Source organism: Phocoena sinus, chromosome 12 (genome assembly GCF_008692025.1).
Source record: "Phocoena sinus isolate mPhoSin1 chromosome 12, mPhoSin1.pri, whole genome shotgun sequence".
Classification (NCBI taxonomy): domain Eukaryota; kingdom Metazoa; phylum Chordata; class Mammalia; order Artiodactyla; family Phocoenidae; genus Phocoena; species Phocoena sinus.
The window spans coordinates 43176034-43195092 of NC_045774.1; the positions used below are offsets into that span (position 1 = coordinate 43176034).

At 43.0% G+C, this 19059-nt stretch overlaps 1 protein-coding gene across 3 annotated transcripts in view; it reads right to left on the bottom strand.

Annotated features, from left to right (window-relative positions):
* DCBLD1 (discoidin, CUB and LCCL domain containing 1) overlaps positions 1-14162 on the bottom strand; it is a 68690-nt gene extending 54528 nt beyond the window's left edge. For all 3 annotated transcript variants that reach the window (XM_032651040.1, XM_032651039.1, XM_032651037.1), the window contains exon 1: positions 13976-14162. In XM_032651040.1, coding sequence (XP_032506931.1) covers positions 13976-14087 — 112 coding nt within the window. In that variant the 5' untranslated portion in view covers positions 14088-14162. The remainder of the gene's footprint in view (positions 1-13975) is intronic.
* Between the last annotated feature and the right edge of the window lie 4897 nt (positions 14163-19059).

Here is a 19059-nt window from a genome sequence, read left to right on the forward strand (position 1 = left end):
AGTGAGCCGCGGTGATGCAGTAGTGGGAGGCGACAGGGACACTGAACTGTCACCACCTACCATCAAGGGGGGAACATGGCAAGAAGGGGGATGGAGGAAGTTTGGCCACAGGGAACTTGTCTACTCTTCACAAGTGGCTACCATGCAGCATTTACCATCTTCTTCCTTTGAACTGTAATTTAATTGCCAAAGCACATGATGACTAAACTGTGTATCATTTCCTCCTCTCCTCAGACTGGAAGCTTCTCCCCCTGTAGAACAGTTGAAGGGTCCACAATGGGCCTAAACCCTGGGGTTTGCTCAGAGCCATAGCTGGTTTGTGAGACTGACGCACCACCTCCTCAAAACAACTTACAGAAATTAAACTGGATGGAGGAAGTTTAGATTTTGGAAAAAGCTGCAAGTACTCATTAATGTTTTATAACTCCCCAGGTGATCTCTACCCCAAATTTAAGCATTTTAATTCTGAGCATTTGGAAACAATCTAAATTAGAAAAGAGTCAGACTATGACACCTCCGAGCAGATTGATATTAAGGAAAAGTTAAGGCCATGTTTTAGAAAACCATTTAATTTTAAAACAGAATATAGACCACATACATAGATATGAAGGAAAAAAGGTTTAAACTGTACATTTTTACGGTGTGGGATTAGAATTGATTTCCATTTTATTTATATTAGTTTTCTAAATGTTCTACAGTATGAATACATTATACATAAACCAGAAAAATAATATAATTAAAACTACCAAATCCACCTAATGTGCTTTGTAACATTAAAGGCTACTTTCAGCATTGGTCTTAAGGTATGCAGATGGGAAGGAGTCTCTAAACCAACATACCCAAACTGGCATTAAAAACTTACTCAATAAACAGCTCGGAATTTAGGATAATGCAGTTCCCATTTGAAGGAGATCACAGTCAAGGGGAGAGAGATGTAAGTTAACAAGTAATTCCTGAGGGTAAAGTGACAGGTCCAATGGACTCATTATCTGTTCCCCCAAATGCCTGAAATGAATGGATATGCATTTATCTTTCAGACTTTTACATCAGCTATTTAGGAAGTATGGATATACAAGGTATTTTCTAAATAAGCTTAAAACAAATCCCCAGATGCTTGTCTACACGAGTCAACCATTTATTTAGTCTACTCAAATTCCAGCCACTAAGAAAGGAAAACAATAACTTCCTTAAAAGACTACTTCCCTTTGATAAGTAGTCACATTCCACTAACAGCAAAGTGAAATTAAGATATATTTGATATGGACTAAGTTCTGCAATACTACAAAGAATGATTTAGGCTTTGAAAAAATTTTTAAACTTAATTGTACCTGGAAAATTACTTGAAGTAAAACAACTAGTACAAAAAATATATTTAAGATTAATTATTGACTAGTCCACAGAACAAGACAGCAACCTTCAAACTTGTTGAAGATCCATGGTTAGAATATAGACTTCTCATCACAACCTAAGCAAGCACACATGCATACTTTTTTTTTTTTTTTTTTTTTTTTTTGCAGTACGCGGGCCTCTCACTGTTGTGGCCTCTCCCGTTGCGGAGCACAGGCTCCGGACGCGCAGGCTCAGCGGCCATGGCTCACGGGCCCAGCCGCTCCGCGGCATGTGGGATCTTCCCGGACCGGGGCACGAACCCCTGTCCCCTGCATCGGCAGGGAGACTCTCAACAACTGCGCCACCAGGGAAGCCCAATACTTTTTATTATATGTAATGCACTGTGATATTTTCTGTTCTATCCCATTTCATTTTTAAGTTAAAAGCGTGCTGGCTGTGCCAGATGAACTGACTGCCTACAAATGGGTCACAAGCTGCAATTCGGAAAATAGTGCTCTAAAGTATCACGAGTGAAACCACTTCTAGAAACATGATTTCATTACAGTTGTATCCTTGCTCTTCCTAATATTCAAGTTGCAACAGGTCTCAACACATACACCATTACCCATGTGTGGGTGTGAGAAAATTTCTTCCCATTTCTGAGATCAAGTGAGCTCTTGATGACTACAATCTTTTCAACCACAAAAGGGAGCTTGCAGTTACTACAGAGCTCTTTGTCTGATGGTAAGGCGAACAGCTTTCCCAAGCTATTACTAATTTCACTGTCAGCCATCCTCTCTTATAAATGTTGTTCTTCTCCAGTTGTGCTTAACTTTTTCACTGCCTGTAAAGGAATGGAAGCACAGGGGCAGGAGAGCCTTTTTATTCTATGTGAGAATAAAACGAGTAAAACAGAAGTTATGATGGTAAAACTTCAATTATTCAAAATCTTTAGTTTTCCTGAAAGGAAAATGGATAATAGTCACAGCTATAGACTAGAAGCACATGACCAAGTTCTGCAAAACTGTTCTGCAAAACTGAGAATCTCTTTAAACCTTATTCTCACTGTGTATAAAATAGATGCTACAACACAGTGTTTCCTATCAGCTAAAAAAGTCACTTAAAACAAATCAATTTGAATGCATGAAAATTAAACAAGTCATTTCAAGAGGTCCTATCCAAGAGTCCCTACATAATGGGAGACTATTTCCATCAGTGTGCAAAGACATCAATAATTTTAATATTAACATATTAAAAAGCATCATTTATGCCCAATGGATATAAAAATCTCAAAATCTTGTTTAATGCTATTCTTTAATGTGCTATAAGTAAGATCAGTGAAAACTCTATAGTTCTTGGTCACTCTCCAGTCTATGAAAAGGAAAAACGATCACTGAAAGGGCTGTGGATGTGGGGGAAGAGGGTTGCACACATGTCGGCTTCTAACTTCATAAACTATTTCCATATACTTGGGCGGTGACAGAGCACAATGGTTATGACACTGGGTTCCTGTGTCCCTGGGAGCTGTGTGGGCTTGGGTGAGTCCCTTTACCTCTCTAATCGTCAATTCATCATCTGTAATATTGAGATAATGATAGTGCCCAACTCACAGGAGCATTAAATAATACAATGCTAGTAAAGCACTGAGCATAGAGGCTAGCATACAGTGAGATTCAATACATTTTAACTACTATATTTCTATTTTAAAAATACTACACATATTAAAGCATCAAGAATATTGCTTTGAATTAGCTGACTTCTTCCAAATTCCACCACTCATTGGCTCTACGATTCTAAGAAGTTACCTATTTTGTATCAATCTTCCCCATCTCCAAAATGACCACCCAAAACTGGGTGTGGTAAAGATGAATGAGGCTGTGTGTGTTAAGTGCTCAAAACTGCTGGGAAGTCTAACCAGAATTCATTCCCCAAGATTTATCTAGGGCCACTAGCTGCTAGCTCAGCATCTCTCAAAATAGGCACTGGATCCCTCAGTCCTTAGAAGGCTTACAAAGAGATCACACCCTGGTTGCCAAAAAATGGCAAATAAGCTTCCAGAAACCCGCCTTTTTCTTCACCACAGGACATCTCAAAGCCCTTGCAGTGCATGTGAAACTTTAAAGGAGGACGCATGCTCAATGGGCATCTCCTGGGAGCAGTGTTCTGTGGGACACACTGGCCAACTCCTGGGCTGGGCTCACAAAAGGGGGGTGCACAGAGAGATCCCAAAACAGGGCTTCCGGGATCAAAGATCAGATGTGGAGAGGTGGATTTTGGTCTTTAGAGCTCTAAAAAATGGACACTGAAATTGTAACCTGTCACTGATATTCCAAAGCAAGACTTGCCACTGTTGTTATTAACTTACAAGTGCTTAAGTTACAAGGGGAATTGGTAACAAACTGGACACGTTGTTTGAGAGAAGTGTCCTAATTTCACAGATAAAAATGTAAAACCAAACCAAACAAAACAAACCCCTTGTTTGTAAAGCAAAACAAGTCTTAGATGACTGTGTTATCCCTGTTGAATAGATGTTCAGGATACGGAAGTTGGAGAAGAGTGGCTGCTGACCTTTATTAATAATGTCAGGATGTTGATGTCATGTCTACGTTGCAACTGCTGAAGCTGAGGACAAATGCGAGCAATCCTTCCTGTCTCTACAAAGTGCTGTATTTTCTAACCTTGGTTCCATGTTAAATATGCATATCACCAATATTCACATATGTGTAACTGGATGTTGACTTTTCTCTTGGTGTCCAAAAATTCCAACATTACCAAGTACAGACAAAGTTCATCTGAGCTTTAGAAGTCAAAACTGTGGATAAACAACAAGGTCCTACTGTAAAGCACAGGGAACTATATTCAATATCTTGTGATAAACCATAATGGAAAAGAATATGAAAAGGAATGTATATATATGTATAACCGAATCACTTTGCTGTACAGCAATTAACACAACATTGTAAATCAACTATACTTCAATAATTTTTTTTAAAAAGTAAAACTTTAAATGTTTCTCTCTTGCTCCCTCATATATACAGATATTTTCACTTTGACAGATTTTTTTTTAATTAATAAGAACCAAAAAGTTATTGGAACAGGAAAAAAATCATAAAATTAATTGTGAAAGTGCTCTTACTAACCAACCATTTATTGTAAAAGGTGACAGATACTGAGTGTTCTAAGGGACTTTATATTATCTTATTTAACCTTCAGGACAATCATATTTGATGGATATTATTAGTTTCCTTTTTAAAAATTATGAAACATTTCATACACACATGCGGACACACAGATAGCTGTGTATAAAGAGTACTGTCTCAAACATCCAAGAACATACCCCATAGCTTAAAGACAGGACATTTCCAATACAGCCCAAGAAGCCCACAGCACCCTTTCTTTACCACATGTCCTTCCTATTGTCCTTGCTCTATGTGTGAAGTTGAGGCTCTGAGAAGCTTAGTAATCAGCCCTGGTGGCGGAGCGGGCATCTGAACCTCACCTGACTCCAGACCCCATGAACCTCAAGCACTGAGGTGGCAATTGCTGAAGTCACCCATTTCAGAAGTGAGAACACTGAGCAGAGAGATTTCAGGAACTGCCCAAGATCACACTACCAGGGTTTTAATGCCAGCACAACCGGCATTAAAACCCACATTACGATTATTTATTTATAGCCCTACTCTTTTGGTCTTGAAATTAACATGAGGAAGAGAGCCATATTTAATTCAGGGTTTCTTGTAAAACGTATGAGGAATTCCACCACTCTCTGTTTTGAATCATTTAAGTAAGTGCTTTTTACTAGCCTGTTAAAGGAATAGTCTGAGAGGCGGCTAGTTTACTTCCCACAAAGGCTGTTCTCTGCTTCGCACCAATGGAGCTCCTAAAAGCTGCTCTGTAAATGAAGGGTCAGTAGACTCAAGTGCTGCTTCTCAAACTTCAGTGGGTACAGCAACCACCCGGGGATCTTGCTAATGTGCAGGGTCTGAGATTTCTGCATGTCCAAAAGTCTCTTGGTAATGACTCTTCTGCTAGTCTTTTTAAGATATACCCTGAGTAGCAGGAGACTAAAGGGCCCTCATTATTAGGAGGGATCTTGAAGTGAATTTTCTTAAAAATGAAAAATCCTTGAGATACCAGTTTTGTATGGTTTTCCTTTAATATCTGTTCCTAAAATTGGAACACATCTGTATTTTCAATTCTCTGACACATTTTTACTCTCGATTTCATTTATACATCCAGGACAGAAAGTAATAAATTTCAGGATCTATATTTAAGCCAGAGTGACGTTTCTAACACCTGGACAAGAGCGTCAATTTAGGAATTATCTGAGCACAGAATGAAAAATACACAAAGAAATAGGATGAGGTTTGCGGGAACATACATGTACATACCACATGTAAGGAAAAAGCAATCAATGTTGACTAACCAGAAAATAGCAAATCTCAGTTGGGAAAGAGATGGCATTTTATCATTCATCGAATGAGGTACGAAACATAAGAATTGAGAGAAAAATAAATAAATCATGAAATTCATATCACGTTGCATGGTCCTGAAAATATAGCCTTTGCACATTCTGTATTCTGCACTGCTAAATGTATCACAGTGGATTAAAGCACAATAGCTACTAATTGGGAGTTTTCAAAGTCTTAATATTTCTGTAGCAAGTGTAATCATCTCTAAGAGAAGCCAAAGGCTATTAATTTAAAACTTTATTGCATAAATAACCCCCTGAAATTGTGTTCCTCCAAGGCTTCTTTTCTTGAACTTGATCTCACCTGGATGAACGTCCCTTGAAGATGAGGGGCAGAAGACCACCATAAGGCATTTAGAATTGTAGGACATGCACCTGACCCCCTCTTTAGGCACATAAAGTGAATGCGCCTGGGGTAAATGATTCAATCTCTCTGAATCTCAGTTCCTTCAATAGCTCTCAGAATTGTTGGGATTCAATGCAATTCAATTAGATGCAGAAAAAAAAAAAAAAGCCAAAAAACCACCTGATAAAAAATATATATTTGAAGGTAAGGTTTTAAAATGTTATTCACATAAAAAGTATCTGATTGGGCAAACAACAATGATCAACAGATGCTTAAACCATTGAGTGAAATGTCGATGGAAAAGAGTAGTCTGAGTGAGCGAGAGACTATTATCCCACAGACCACTTCCAGGTCATATAGGAAAGGGCAACTTTATAAAGGATGGATTGAGTTGTCACTTCCTGAAGTCACTGATCACTCTCAACATCACTGAAATGGGGGGCAATAATCATCACAATAATAACATATGCATCTTGCTGTGATACAATTAGCAGTACATGGCACCTCGAGGTACTTTTACCCAAAAGCCTTAGCCTGAATCTAATCAAACCTGTAGGTCTAATTCAGGTTTATACTTTAGGGGATGGTGCACGTAAAAGAAAGACACACCACTCAGAAGCAGTAAGTCAATTTAGGATGTGAGCTGTGTCACCAGACAATTGAATTTGACTTCCTTGCAGGAAAATAAAATGTATGTGGGTGGGGATCAGTGGTAGATCAAAAGCGACTTAAAGAGACGTAATAACTGCCATGTGTGGACTTTGTTTGAACAAACCAGTAGCCAAAAGACATGTTTAGGTTAACGGGGAAATATGACTTGAGTGTTAGATATTAGGGGAGAAATGCCATGAAGTCTTCAATATACTTTAAATACCTCAGGGGAAAAGCAGTGTGTTTGTTAAGATCTTAATAATATAGCACAGCAACTGTAGCAAAGAGGATAAAAAAAGGAAAAGGAAGAAGAAAGATGGGTGGAAAAAGAATTTCCTACCCAAAAGGCAAGAGGGTCTCAAAGATTTTTAGACCCTTTTGAGCTAGCACTAACAGCAGGTACGGCACCATTTCCCTATCTGTAGAGTTGGCTATCTTCTATTTTAGACTCTTGGCAAAGCAGGGGCTTTCTAGGGGGAAAAAAAGGCAAATCTTGGTCCACGTAATTCTCACAATCAGCAGCCTCCATTCTAAACTCCTCGGAGTGGGAGCAATTCAATAAACAGCTCTCAAGTCCCAGCGGGCCCATGGGCTATTAAGTCTCAAAAGTTTCCTCCTTTGGACTGAAATCAACCACATTTCAATCTGCTTTTGTAAAGCAATAAAAAAAAGCTGGGGCTTCCCTGGTGGCGCAGTGGCTGAGAGTCCGCCTGCTCGATGTAGGGGACACGGGTTCGTGCCCCGGTCCGGGAGGATCCCGCATGCCGTGGAGCGGCTGGGCCCGTGAGCCATGGCCGCTGAGCCTGCGCGTCCGGAGCCTGTGCTCCGCAACGGGAGAGGCCACAACAGTGAGAGGCCCACGTACCGCAAAAAAAAAAAAAAAGCTGAATTAAATCCACTCAGCCTGTTAAAAATTTAAGTGAGACCCACGAAGATGTTTGCCACCTTCCCTGTAGGAAAGTTTATGCACTGGCACTTTGAATTTAACTGGACTTCTGATCTCTGTCAGAAATAATAGTGAAATAAAGTTTTTTTTTTTCCCTTTTTCTTTTTTCAAGAATAGGGTGCTGGGCTTCCCTGGTGGCGCAGTGGTTAAGAATCTGCCTGCCAATGCGGGAGACATGGGTTCGAGCCCTCGTCCGGGAAGATCCCACATGCCGCGGAGCAACAAAGCCCGTGTGCCACAACTACTGAGCCTCCGCTCTAGAGCCCACGAGCCACAACTACTGAGCCCATGTGCCACAACTACTGAAGCCCACGCGCCTAGAGCCCAGTGCTCCTCAACAAGACAAGCCACCGCAATGAGAAGTCCGCGCACCGCAACGGAGAGTAGCCCCCGCTCGCTGCAACTAGAGAAAGCCCGTGCGCAACAAAGACCCAACGCAGCCAAAAATAAAAAAATTAAAAAAAAAAAGAATAGAGTGCTCCATAAAAATCATTTACACATAACCTCTAGGAACATCCACTAAACACTCTCAGTCATGAAATGGAGCCATATAAAATGAAAATGACCATATGTAAGCATATATCAATATAAGACAAAGACATTTCTGCAAATATGGGGTATTAGAACACCCAAGGAGATAGTTTATGAAAACTAGATTAACAGATTAAACAGAAATGGCATTAAACAGTCAAGGCATACAGGACTATATGGCTTAACACAGTGCTAATGTCACAAATGCCTAAACACTGTCCTCAAGTGATCTTCAAGGTAAAGCAGGGCCCTGATGCCCTCAATGTATAAGCACCTACAGATCTTAGGGGACCAAAGACCACCTGCTCCTCTATTTTCAAGATGGCCTGCACCTAACTTATGGCAGCTTTGCTGGTATTACCTGGAAAGGAGTCTCTGAGATTCCCAACTCTTTTCAGAGTTGAATTTAGCTATTTTCTCGAATACATGTACGGTGTGTCTAAAGACATCACAATAGTCATGTATGCAATTTCTGTTTAAAACACTTTAGTGACTACTACCCTTCACCTCATTCGCTCAAACCTCAGCCGTAAGCATTCATGCACCGACTCAGGAAATAGTTATCTGGAGCTTGTTATCAGCCAGGTACTATAACCGGTGCTGGTGGTGAATAAAAAAGCTCTGTTTCATTTTGCTCTCACAAAGCTTAGCCTTTCCTTCTATTTGCCTCCCGTTCCCCACACCCCCCCCGGCAAAAAAAACCCCTATCCTCTTCAACTCCCACTGAAAGGCAAGTTTGGCAGTTGGTTCCGGATCCAGCATACTAGGGGTCATAGTTAGAATTCATTTCCACATTGGGTTAAAAATCACCATGTGTTTTCTTTTCCTCATCAGTTAAGTCTCTCCCATTCCTGCACCCCCAGGACAAACAACGATTTTTAAAATTTTATATACAAAGCAGAGAATGAACATCTGGAAGATGACATCAACACGACTCTTCAGTTGCAAAAAGGCAAAATTACTCCATAGTCTAACGAAACAGAATCTGAAAGTCTGGCGATATTTTTCCTTTCATCTTCAATGCCAGACTTTGAATATACCAGAATGAGTTCCTCTATTTTAAATCCATATTTTCAGACTTTTTGTTTACAAACAACACTTGGACTAGACATACAACTTCATTACTTTGTCTTGTTCCAGTTGTGATTCTCAACTAGAGTCAGCGCTGAGTCTTTAACAACAGGGCAGGAGCTGTGTTTTCACTGTCTTCTCCCCCCATCCTCACTGAGCACCCATTCCCTACTGAGCACCCATCATGTGCTGGCCACTGTTCAAGGCACATAGCTTCTCATGGATCTTAACTTCTCACAGTGGGGAGACAGACAAGAAAGAAAAGTATAAATTATAGACTCTGTTGGAAGGTGGTAAATGCCCTAGAGAAAACTGCAAGCAGGGAGGGGGAATGTGGAGTTCTGGGGAAGGCGAGAGGGTTCCAGGCGGTTAGGGCCATTCTCCCTGTGAAGGCAATATTTGAACAAAGATCAAAGGAGAAGGGAGTCACGTGGACATCTGGGGCAAGCCTGTTCCAGGCAGAGGGAACAGCACCTGCGAAGGCTCTGAGGTAGAAGGGTTCCTGATACCACCGAGAAACAGCAAGAAAGTCAGTATGCCTGGGGATGCGGGGAAGTGTGGTAGAGAACAAGGTCTGAGAGGCAGTCGGGGAGGCAGAACAAAGGGGTCCCCGTATTTGTCAAATTAAGAGTAATAGCAGTAATAATTAGGAAGAGAGCTGGAATTTATTGAGTTCTTTGTGCTAAATGCAATTCCAAATAGGCACCGTGTATTATCTCCTTACAAATTCAAAGCAACTGGTCGCTCTAATAGGCACAGAGTTGCCTTTATGCTTTAGGACGCGCATGGCAGTAAGTGCAAAACTCTCTATAGGAAGTATTTCCCTTAACAAGCCCTCACCCTACCCCTGCCTTAACATGACTAAAACCTTCGCTAAACTCTGCAATTAATCTCCCCCGTGCATCTTAAAAATAAAAACATAGTTTCTTATAAATGTCAAATGTCTTGCTTATTCCCAAGTTGTGGTTTTTTATATGATTTTCAAGTCTGTTCCAGTACCTGAAGGTGAAAGGGTTCAACTTATGAAAAGTTAGTAAGTACAATTTGAGACACTATTCAAATCCTGCTTTAATAACATCCTTTGATGTGTTTAATGAATCCTTTAGCACAACTTTTTTTTTCCCCTGTAATACTGTATATGGTATAACTTCATGTTTCAGAGTGTTAGTTACAAATTACATCTAATAAAGCCAAAAGACATGGTACATATTGTTCTGCTGGCCATGTTCCCTTCTTTCTGCTGCACTTGCCTTTAAAAGGCATCCTGACATATAGAAATAAGCATGCCAAGACAGCTGGGCTTGCTAAACAAAGTTAATTAGTGGAAGTACCAGATGTACCTTTATAAAGAACTTCAGTCTTAGTTTCCACTAATTAGGACATAATTTGAAAATATCTCCTAATAGGAAAAGATTGTTCAGTTCAACTCAAGAAACATTTATTGGTCAGGTGCTATGAAGATAAAGACAATCCAGTGGCTGCCCTCAGAACTTACAGTCTCCCAGGCTGACCGAATCACAGGCCTTCAAGATGAAGGAAAATCTGGGGTGAGGGCAAGCACTGATGCAGAAGGTGCGAGAACAAACTTGTGACTACTTTTTAAAAAGCCACTCACGCCAAACACCAGACATCAGCTGTCCCCTGCTGAACCAAATATAAAGGAGTGATGGCTTAAAAACAGAACTTCCGAAAGTAAAAAGTTAGAGGTGGGCAGAATTTTTTAATCCATTTTTCTGTATCTAATTCTACGCTTAGAAGTTTCCTCAGAGATTAACTGCTTATTTTTATTCTTCTAATACTTAAATCAGAAGGAGGAAATTTTTAATATCCATTTCCAAATATTTTGGTGAAGAGAGAATCAGGTATTTTTAGTCAGCACAAATTCCTCACATGAATTAAGGGTATTTTATTCCACAAAACTTATAATCAAGGGAATAAGACGTAAGCCCAAGCCTATGGATTTATACAAATCGAATCAATGCTAATGATCAATTTACATGTGACATTATGTAAAGTCAAAATCATGTGAAACAATCTGTGTAAATATCTAACTTTAGTTAAGTGGATCCAGAGGCGCAAGAAGGAGCTAAAATCAGCCCATATTCTGCTCATCATGCCCTAATGCCTGGGGCCTGGCCGCCTATGAATACAGGAAGAATGGACTTTTAAAAAAAAATAATAAATTGAGCAAAAATACCACATAGGCGGGCGTCCCTGGTGGCGCAGTGGTTGAGAGTCCGCCTGCCGATGCAGGGGACGCGGGTTCGTGCCCTGGTCCGGGAAGATCCTGCATGCCGCGGAGCGGCTGGGCCTGTGAGCCATGGCCGCTGAGCCTGCGCGTCCGGAGCCTGTGCTCCGCAACGGGAGAGGCCACAACAGTGAGAGGCCCGCATACCGCAAAAAAAAAAAAAAAAAAACACAAAAAAAACACCACATAGGCAAGTAGCAGCCTTAAAAAGGAACTAGTATAGCTTCAGTGGTCATCAGACTCTGACTTTAAAATTTTGATTAATTTCATTGACTAGGCTTACAAATATTCAGATTAATGTATCATATTTGCTTCCTGAAACATAACACAATGAATAAAACTCTAATATTAAATTGTCTATGACACAGACAGCAGTAGCACTTTACCATAACCCTAACATTATCAGATGTTTCCACCATCTCAAAGCTGATTTGAATCAGAATTACCTGTGGGAACTTTTTAAAATCGCATGTTCCCAGGCCCCACCCATTGGATGGTGTGATTCACAGTATGGGTCTGGGGCTTTATAAAGCTCCTGGAGAGACTGGTGAGCAGGTAGGCTGGGGAGCCACGAAGCAGCTGACTAAGTTGACAAGGACAATGGAGGTAAAATGTAGTAAATGCTGTCTTCTCACCAAAACAAGACTGTTATGCTAAGGCTACCCTCTTACCTTCTAAACATTGAGAGCACTAATATCACTGATGACCACCATCCAACTGTATATCCAGTAGCATATTTCAAAACCTAAAATGGGTTTGCATGTTTAAATTTATGAAAACTTGAAAAATAAGTGACCAAGGGCTAATTAGGAAAATGACAGACGTGAGAAATACTCAAAAAACACTGATTATGCCTCTTCACTCATGAGGTATCAGAACTCGAGTTCGTAGATTTTTTTCAGTAAATGTGCCAAATCTAAGTTTTACTTCTTTTGCGATTGGTTCTTTTAACATCCTAAATATATAGGATGCTTCACCGAAACATGACATCTTCTTCCATCAATCATGTGCAGTAAAGTCTCAAATTTGAAGCTCTAAGAATCTAAGCAATCACACGTCTTCCCAGAGAACTGCTCTATAAAGTTAACAGCCTGGATGCCATATAACATCTAAAACTTCATTTGGAAACATGGGTGACAGCTTTAGCCAGATTAGTACAGGGACACATTGTTGGATCTATTCATAGATGTACAGTATTGAAGGTGCCTCTTCAAACAGTGACCTGAGAAACATTTAAGTGCTTAAAACACCCGTGATCAAAATCGTACGTTTTAAATAAAAGCATACATATTTATATTTTACGATATTCCTAGCATTCTGCTACAGTGCCAAGATACAGTCCGTCTAAACTTTAGCTTTTTTTTCCTTCCTAACAAATCGGTATGTATGCAAACTTAGGAACCACTACCAACACATCTTGAATATCAATGTTTCAGACTGGGAATACATGGTTCAGTGAAAAAAAAAATGCCAGCATTTGGCTTAGTTTTGATTCTTGTCTCATTAGAAAACACGGGGCGGGGGCACGGGGGCAGTCAAAATATTCTGGCTAGATGCACTGCCATTAAGTAACCTCAGTCGTAGAGGGGCAAAAGTAAGGGAGGAGGGAAACAAGAACTGAAAAAATCCGCAGAAAGCTGCCCCTTGCGATCCATAAAGAACTAAATTACAACGATTTGCCTACAGCTGGTAAAACGGCTTACTGCTCTCATCTGGTGGCTATGCCGCAGTAAATTCGGTTGTGGGCTAATTAGGTCCAACTTGAAGCCAAGGACCAGGTGCAGAGAAAGATCCGCCTGGTCGGGAGTCGACTCGCTCCAACACCCAAGAAGAAGCCGAGCCACAGGGTTCCAAGTCGGGGCGCAAGCAGCTCACTCGTGACGGGAGGCGCGGTGGGACTGCCGGTTTCCCAGGGGGACCTCAGGGAAACCCTTCCCGACCATCCGTGCAAGCCACAAACTCACACGCTACGATTCCAGCCGCGCAGGGAAGCGAGGCGACCGGGAGGGCCCGGCCGGCCAAATGCCGGGCAGCTCTGTCAAAATGAGGCTTGAGAGGGGCCTCCCCGCATAGATCTCTCCCCTAAGGCTGGGGTTGTCAGCTCGCGACCCTTGGACCATGTCACTTCAGGAAGGAAGTCTGGAAACTAAGTGAGCCGGGCTGCGGAGAAAGTGGGGAGGCGCCAAGCTGGTCCTCTTGTTTGGGGGCGAAGGAAGGAGTCTGGTGGGGAGCGAACGGAACGCAGTTAACTTATTTTACACTCGAGCCGCCATCGGCCAGAGAGAGCCGGACTCCGCCGGGCGCAGGCTGCAACCCCGACCTCCTCCCGCGCGCGGTCCCCTCCAGGCCCAGTGCACCGCCCGCCGGACGCGCTCCACTCACCCAGCTCCTCCGCCTGCAGCCAGAGCGGCGCGGAGACAGCGAGCAGCAGGGCCAGGAGGCCGCGCCGAGCAGCCCCCGCCTGCGCGCAGCCGCCGCGGGCGCCGGCCACCATGGCCCCGCCGGGCGCCAGCTTGGCAGGCTCGGCTCCCCCTTGGCCCGCGCAGCGCCGCCGCCGCCGCCCCGGCCGGCCGCCTCCTCCACGGCCGAGCGCGGCGAAGGGACTGGGAAAAGCAGCGGCCCGGCACCGAATCTCATTGGGGCGGCCCGGGGCCCAGCCCGGCGGGGGCGTCTCCCGCCCCGCCCCGCCCCGCCCCGCCCTGCGCGCCGGCCCCCGAGGAGGAAGTCTCTCCCGGGCGGTGGCTGGCCGCGGGGGTGTAGGCGTACCGGGCGTGGCCCGCGCTCCCCTCTAGATACCCTGCGCTCCCCGCTCACGCTCTCCTTTTCCTCTGCCCCTCCTCTCCCAGTGCACGTGAACCTGGGAGCCCGGAGGACTCCTGGCCTTGAGACCTACCCCCAGCCGCGCTGTGCCCGGGTCGTCCCCGGAGTACCTGAGAGAGTGGTGGGAGCGCCAGAAAGCCTACTCTCCTCCAGGGCTTTGCCAACCCTACAGGGGTGGGCATACCATTGACAGTAGCACTGGGGGACTCGAAATATTGTCACGGTAGGATGATGGTGGTGACAACATCCAGTTCAAGTTCTTTTTCATTCATTCAAAAGTTACTAGGTTCCAAAAGTGTGCCTCCCGGCCACAGTGCTAAACCCTTGTGACACTTGCAGACATTAAAAATAATAAGGCAAGTATGCAAACGCAAATCGCAGTCGGCGACGAATAGTGCTAGCGGAGCCCATTCAGGAAGATCTAATTAGATGGCGGGTGACGAGACTGCAGGTAGGAATCAGACAGGAAAGGCCGCACTTAAATAGTGGCATCTAAGCTGAGACTCGGAGAGTGAATGGGACTTGGGAAAGCGGAAGGCGGGGGACAAGAGAACGGACAAGGTGTGCAAAAGAGCTGAGGGAGGAAAGGGCCAGGGTGTGGGGAGTTAGGCGAACAGGTGGGTTCATGGCCGGAGGTGGAAGCCGGAGCGCTGAGCAGGGTCCGGAACGTGGAGGGCCTGGAAGGTCGCGTAAAGGATGTTTTTAAACTTTATCCTCGGAGCTAGGAGCAGCCAAGAAGTTGTTCAAACGGAGGAATGACACGATCCGATTATCTGGGGGGTGGGGTGGAGAAGGGCTTGGGGGAGGGGAGAATTACAAGGCTATTAGCGAGTAGCTGGATGGGGAAGTGGCAGTGGAAATAAATGAGGACAGATTAGATACATATTTTAAAGACTCTGACGTCTCCAGATCGCTAGTCCTCCGCTCACTGCCATAACCTTCGCGCTACCGTTTGGCGCCCTGCAGTTTTCCTGGGTAACACGCAGCGACAGTTAACACCTGCAGACGCCGAGAAGGGGAAGTGTTAGAGGCGGGAGGAAATAACAGCCACTCCAAGGGCCAATATTGGCCCGTCACGTGCTCTTTAGATACCGCGATAGACTCTGTTCACACATACATTCCTTTTTTCCTCTGTATTTTTTTAACTAAATACAAACGCTGTTGAAACTTCCAATGAGATATCTTTGGGGCTTTGCTTTCTCGAAGGCGGCAGAAGTTAGAGGAAAGAACTTGGGCTTTAGAAATGAGGCTGATCCAACTCTGAATCTAGGGTCAACCACTCACTGGGACTGATTCTCTCTGGGACTCTCTTCGTTGGGGAGTATAATACCTAACTTTCCTGGCTGTCACAGAGACAAAATAAAATATGTATAAGAAGTTATAGCATGTAAGAGGTAATCAATAAATAACAGGTTTAGCATATTTGTATTGAAAGCAAAGGTCACACCCATGAAAATATTAAATATTCTGACACAAAACATAAAAAGATACTTTGACACACTGAATCATTTCCTAACTCCAGCTTGCCCTATTTCTTCTTTTCATTCTTTCTAAGAAGGTGAGTATTGGCAGCTGCGGGCCTCTAACAGGTGTGGCTCTGTGAGCAATGAACGAAGAAAGACAATGGGAGCATTGTTCACGGTGAGGAATTCGTAGGGTGGGGCAGGTGAGCTCCCGGGGCGACCTTTTCCAACTCAGGTAGTACCTTGATGGGAATCCAGTAGTTTATTCTACACCAGAATCCTGAGCCAGATCAGGAGAGAGATTTAGGATCTGGTAACAATGGGAAAACCAAAAGGCCAGGTGGATCCTAGTGCTTCATATGCCATTCCTTCCTTGCAAAATAAATCTCTAGTCAAGAAAAGCATAGTGAAAGAAAAATGTGAAAATACAACAGATTATCAATTATACTTTTGTATATAATACAATAAATAAGCCTCATTGAATTGATATACTTCAACCACACAGACTTTGGTGTTAGGCATGTGTACCTGTTTTATTCTTGAGTTGATACCATTTTGATCTTTTTTCAAAATAATGCACTGTGGAATCTCAGAAGTTAATGTAAAGTTCCAAGGGAATCTCAGAAGTTAATGTAAAGTTCCAAGATTCCATTAAAAATTATAATTGTTAGAATCCATCTGCAACATCTCACAAACTAAGATTTAAAAACTGCTTATCATATGAAACATCTCTCGGAAGGGGCTCTCACAAGGCTATCTAACCCCAACCCCTACTTACCATTTAGTCTTTCTGTATTTTGCATATCTAACTACAATTTATGCTTACATCTGTAGCGGTTCTGTAAAAATAGAGAACAGCTGGTCAGGGCTGCCTTGTTTTATATATAAAATATGTATTCTGTATTGCTTAGGCAAGACAGAAGTTAAACAGAACTGCAAGCCTAGTATTATTCTAAAGTAGTTACAAAGCTTCAGATTGTAGTTCAATCTGACAACCTAATCAATTTTGTCCTTAACATTTGGTTACCCCGATAGTGACTCTATGAAGAGAGAAACCCTTACAGGCTTCTGCTTCCTCAACACTCTCCCTTTTCTGGTTCAACTCAATAAACATATTTTAAACATTTTCTATATGTGAGACAATGTGATGGAGATACAATGAAAACAAATACAGGTACCTCTCTCCCTCATTCATGATCTAATGATAGGAATTTAAGAAAAGTAATGATATAGGTTGACAAGTACAATAAATGCAAGAGGCTCAGGGTGTTATAGAATCACAGAGGAGAGGTACATAAATGGATTTCAAAAGGCTGGGAGGGCGTGGGAGGGGTGAAGATGGGAAATAGAAGAAAAATGTTTGTCAGATGAGAAGAACTTGTGAGAAAGCAGAGTAGAGATGAGAGTTGCTTATAGGAATCAAGCCTAATTCATTGGGGCTGGAACAGTGGGATTGAGACAGGAGGGAGAGCCTGAAGGTGGGGTAGGAGGCAGGATCTGAGGGCTCTAAGGGCAATGGGAAGCAGGGCAACTGGCAGAACTTGTTCAGATTTGCATTTTTGAAAGACCATACTAGCTGCAGGGTGGGGAATGGATTGGAAAGGGAGGCAGGGAGACCTATTAGGAGTTTGTGGCAATACTCCAGACTAGAGATGACGACACCTCACCTCCTGTGCTCAAAGGGGGTGTCCCCCAGACCACCAGCACCTGCAACACTTGGGAGCTTTCTAGAAAGGCAGACTCCTGTCCCCACTCCCACCAGGAACTCTGAACCAGAATCTGCATTTTAATAATATCCCCAGGTCAGGATAAAGCCATGGGCAAATCTGAGCAATAAAGGATAAAGACACAAGACACATATTGAGTCTTAGAATGTAAACAGTGAGAAAGAAGAAAGATTAAATTTTGAATGCAGTGGCCAAAATAATTTGTATCACCCACATTTTTTCCTCATCTGTAACTCCCTATTGATTTTTTTATTGTTTAATTTATTTATTTTATTTATTTTGGCTGCATTAGGTCTTCGTTGCTGGGCACAGGCTTTCTCTAGTTGTGGTGAGCGGAGGCTACTCTGTTGCGGTGCGCAGGCTTCTCATGGCAGTGGCTTCTCTTGTTGCGGAGCACGGGCTCTAGATGCATGGACTTCAGTAGCTGTGGCACGCGGGCTTGGTATTTGTGGCTCGTGGGCTCTAGAGCACAGGCTCAGTAGTTGTGGCTCACGGGCTTAGTTGCTCTGTGGCATGTGGGATCTTCCCAGACCAGGGCTCGAACCCGTGTTCCCTGCATTAGCAGGCGGATTCTTAACCACTGTGCCATGAGGGAAGTCCCTCCCTATTGACTTTTCAAAAACTTTTGTTGCCGATGTTCACTAGGTAGCTGTGTCATCTAAGATCCAGCAAGAATTCTTAAATGCTGTAGCTCACGGTGGCCAAGTCTCACCTTCTGGTCCTCTCTTTTGTGGGCCCAGAAACTTGATTTCTGTCAGTGTGCTTGACCTTGGGGATACTGCTCCATGATTAACTTAGTCACAGAAGTATACAAACCAGCATCAGTGCCAATTTATTAATTAACGGTGAGAACTATAAAATGGTGAGGGACATTTTCTTCAGCCTGAAAACAACTTTGGAAGCTAGACTCCATCAGAGGTTGTTAGGTGAACATAAAAGAAAAGCAAGGCTGATTATTTGAGGGGTTCTAAGGTTTGAAGGCAACACCATAAGAATACTTATCCTTCGCACCTCTCACCTCTATTAAAGTAAAAACTTATTCTGACACTTATTAAAACTTATTCTGACACTTATTAAAATTAAGGAATACTTTGTTCAGGGCTATCCCAGTAGGGGTTAAGACTATGCCAATAAAGGGAGAGATCAGGTTTACCTCTGAATATGGCAAAGACAGCTGGGGATTTCCAGCCAGGGAGCAGAGTGACAGGGGAGTGGATGGGACACGAGTAAGAGGAGACATGAAGGGTAGGAGGATTCTTGTTAAACCCACTTAACCCACTTCAGCAGGATCCCTGCTGAAGGCAGGTCAAGGATTTATATATCAACAGTGGGGAATGAGGAACTTGATCAGCTATCAATGGTAATCAGATATCAAGGGTGGGATAGTCTCTCTAAACTGACTTAACAGGAATCTTACTAAAACCTAACTATGCAGGCCAGAGAGGGCCCAAAGATG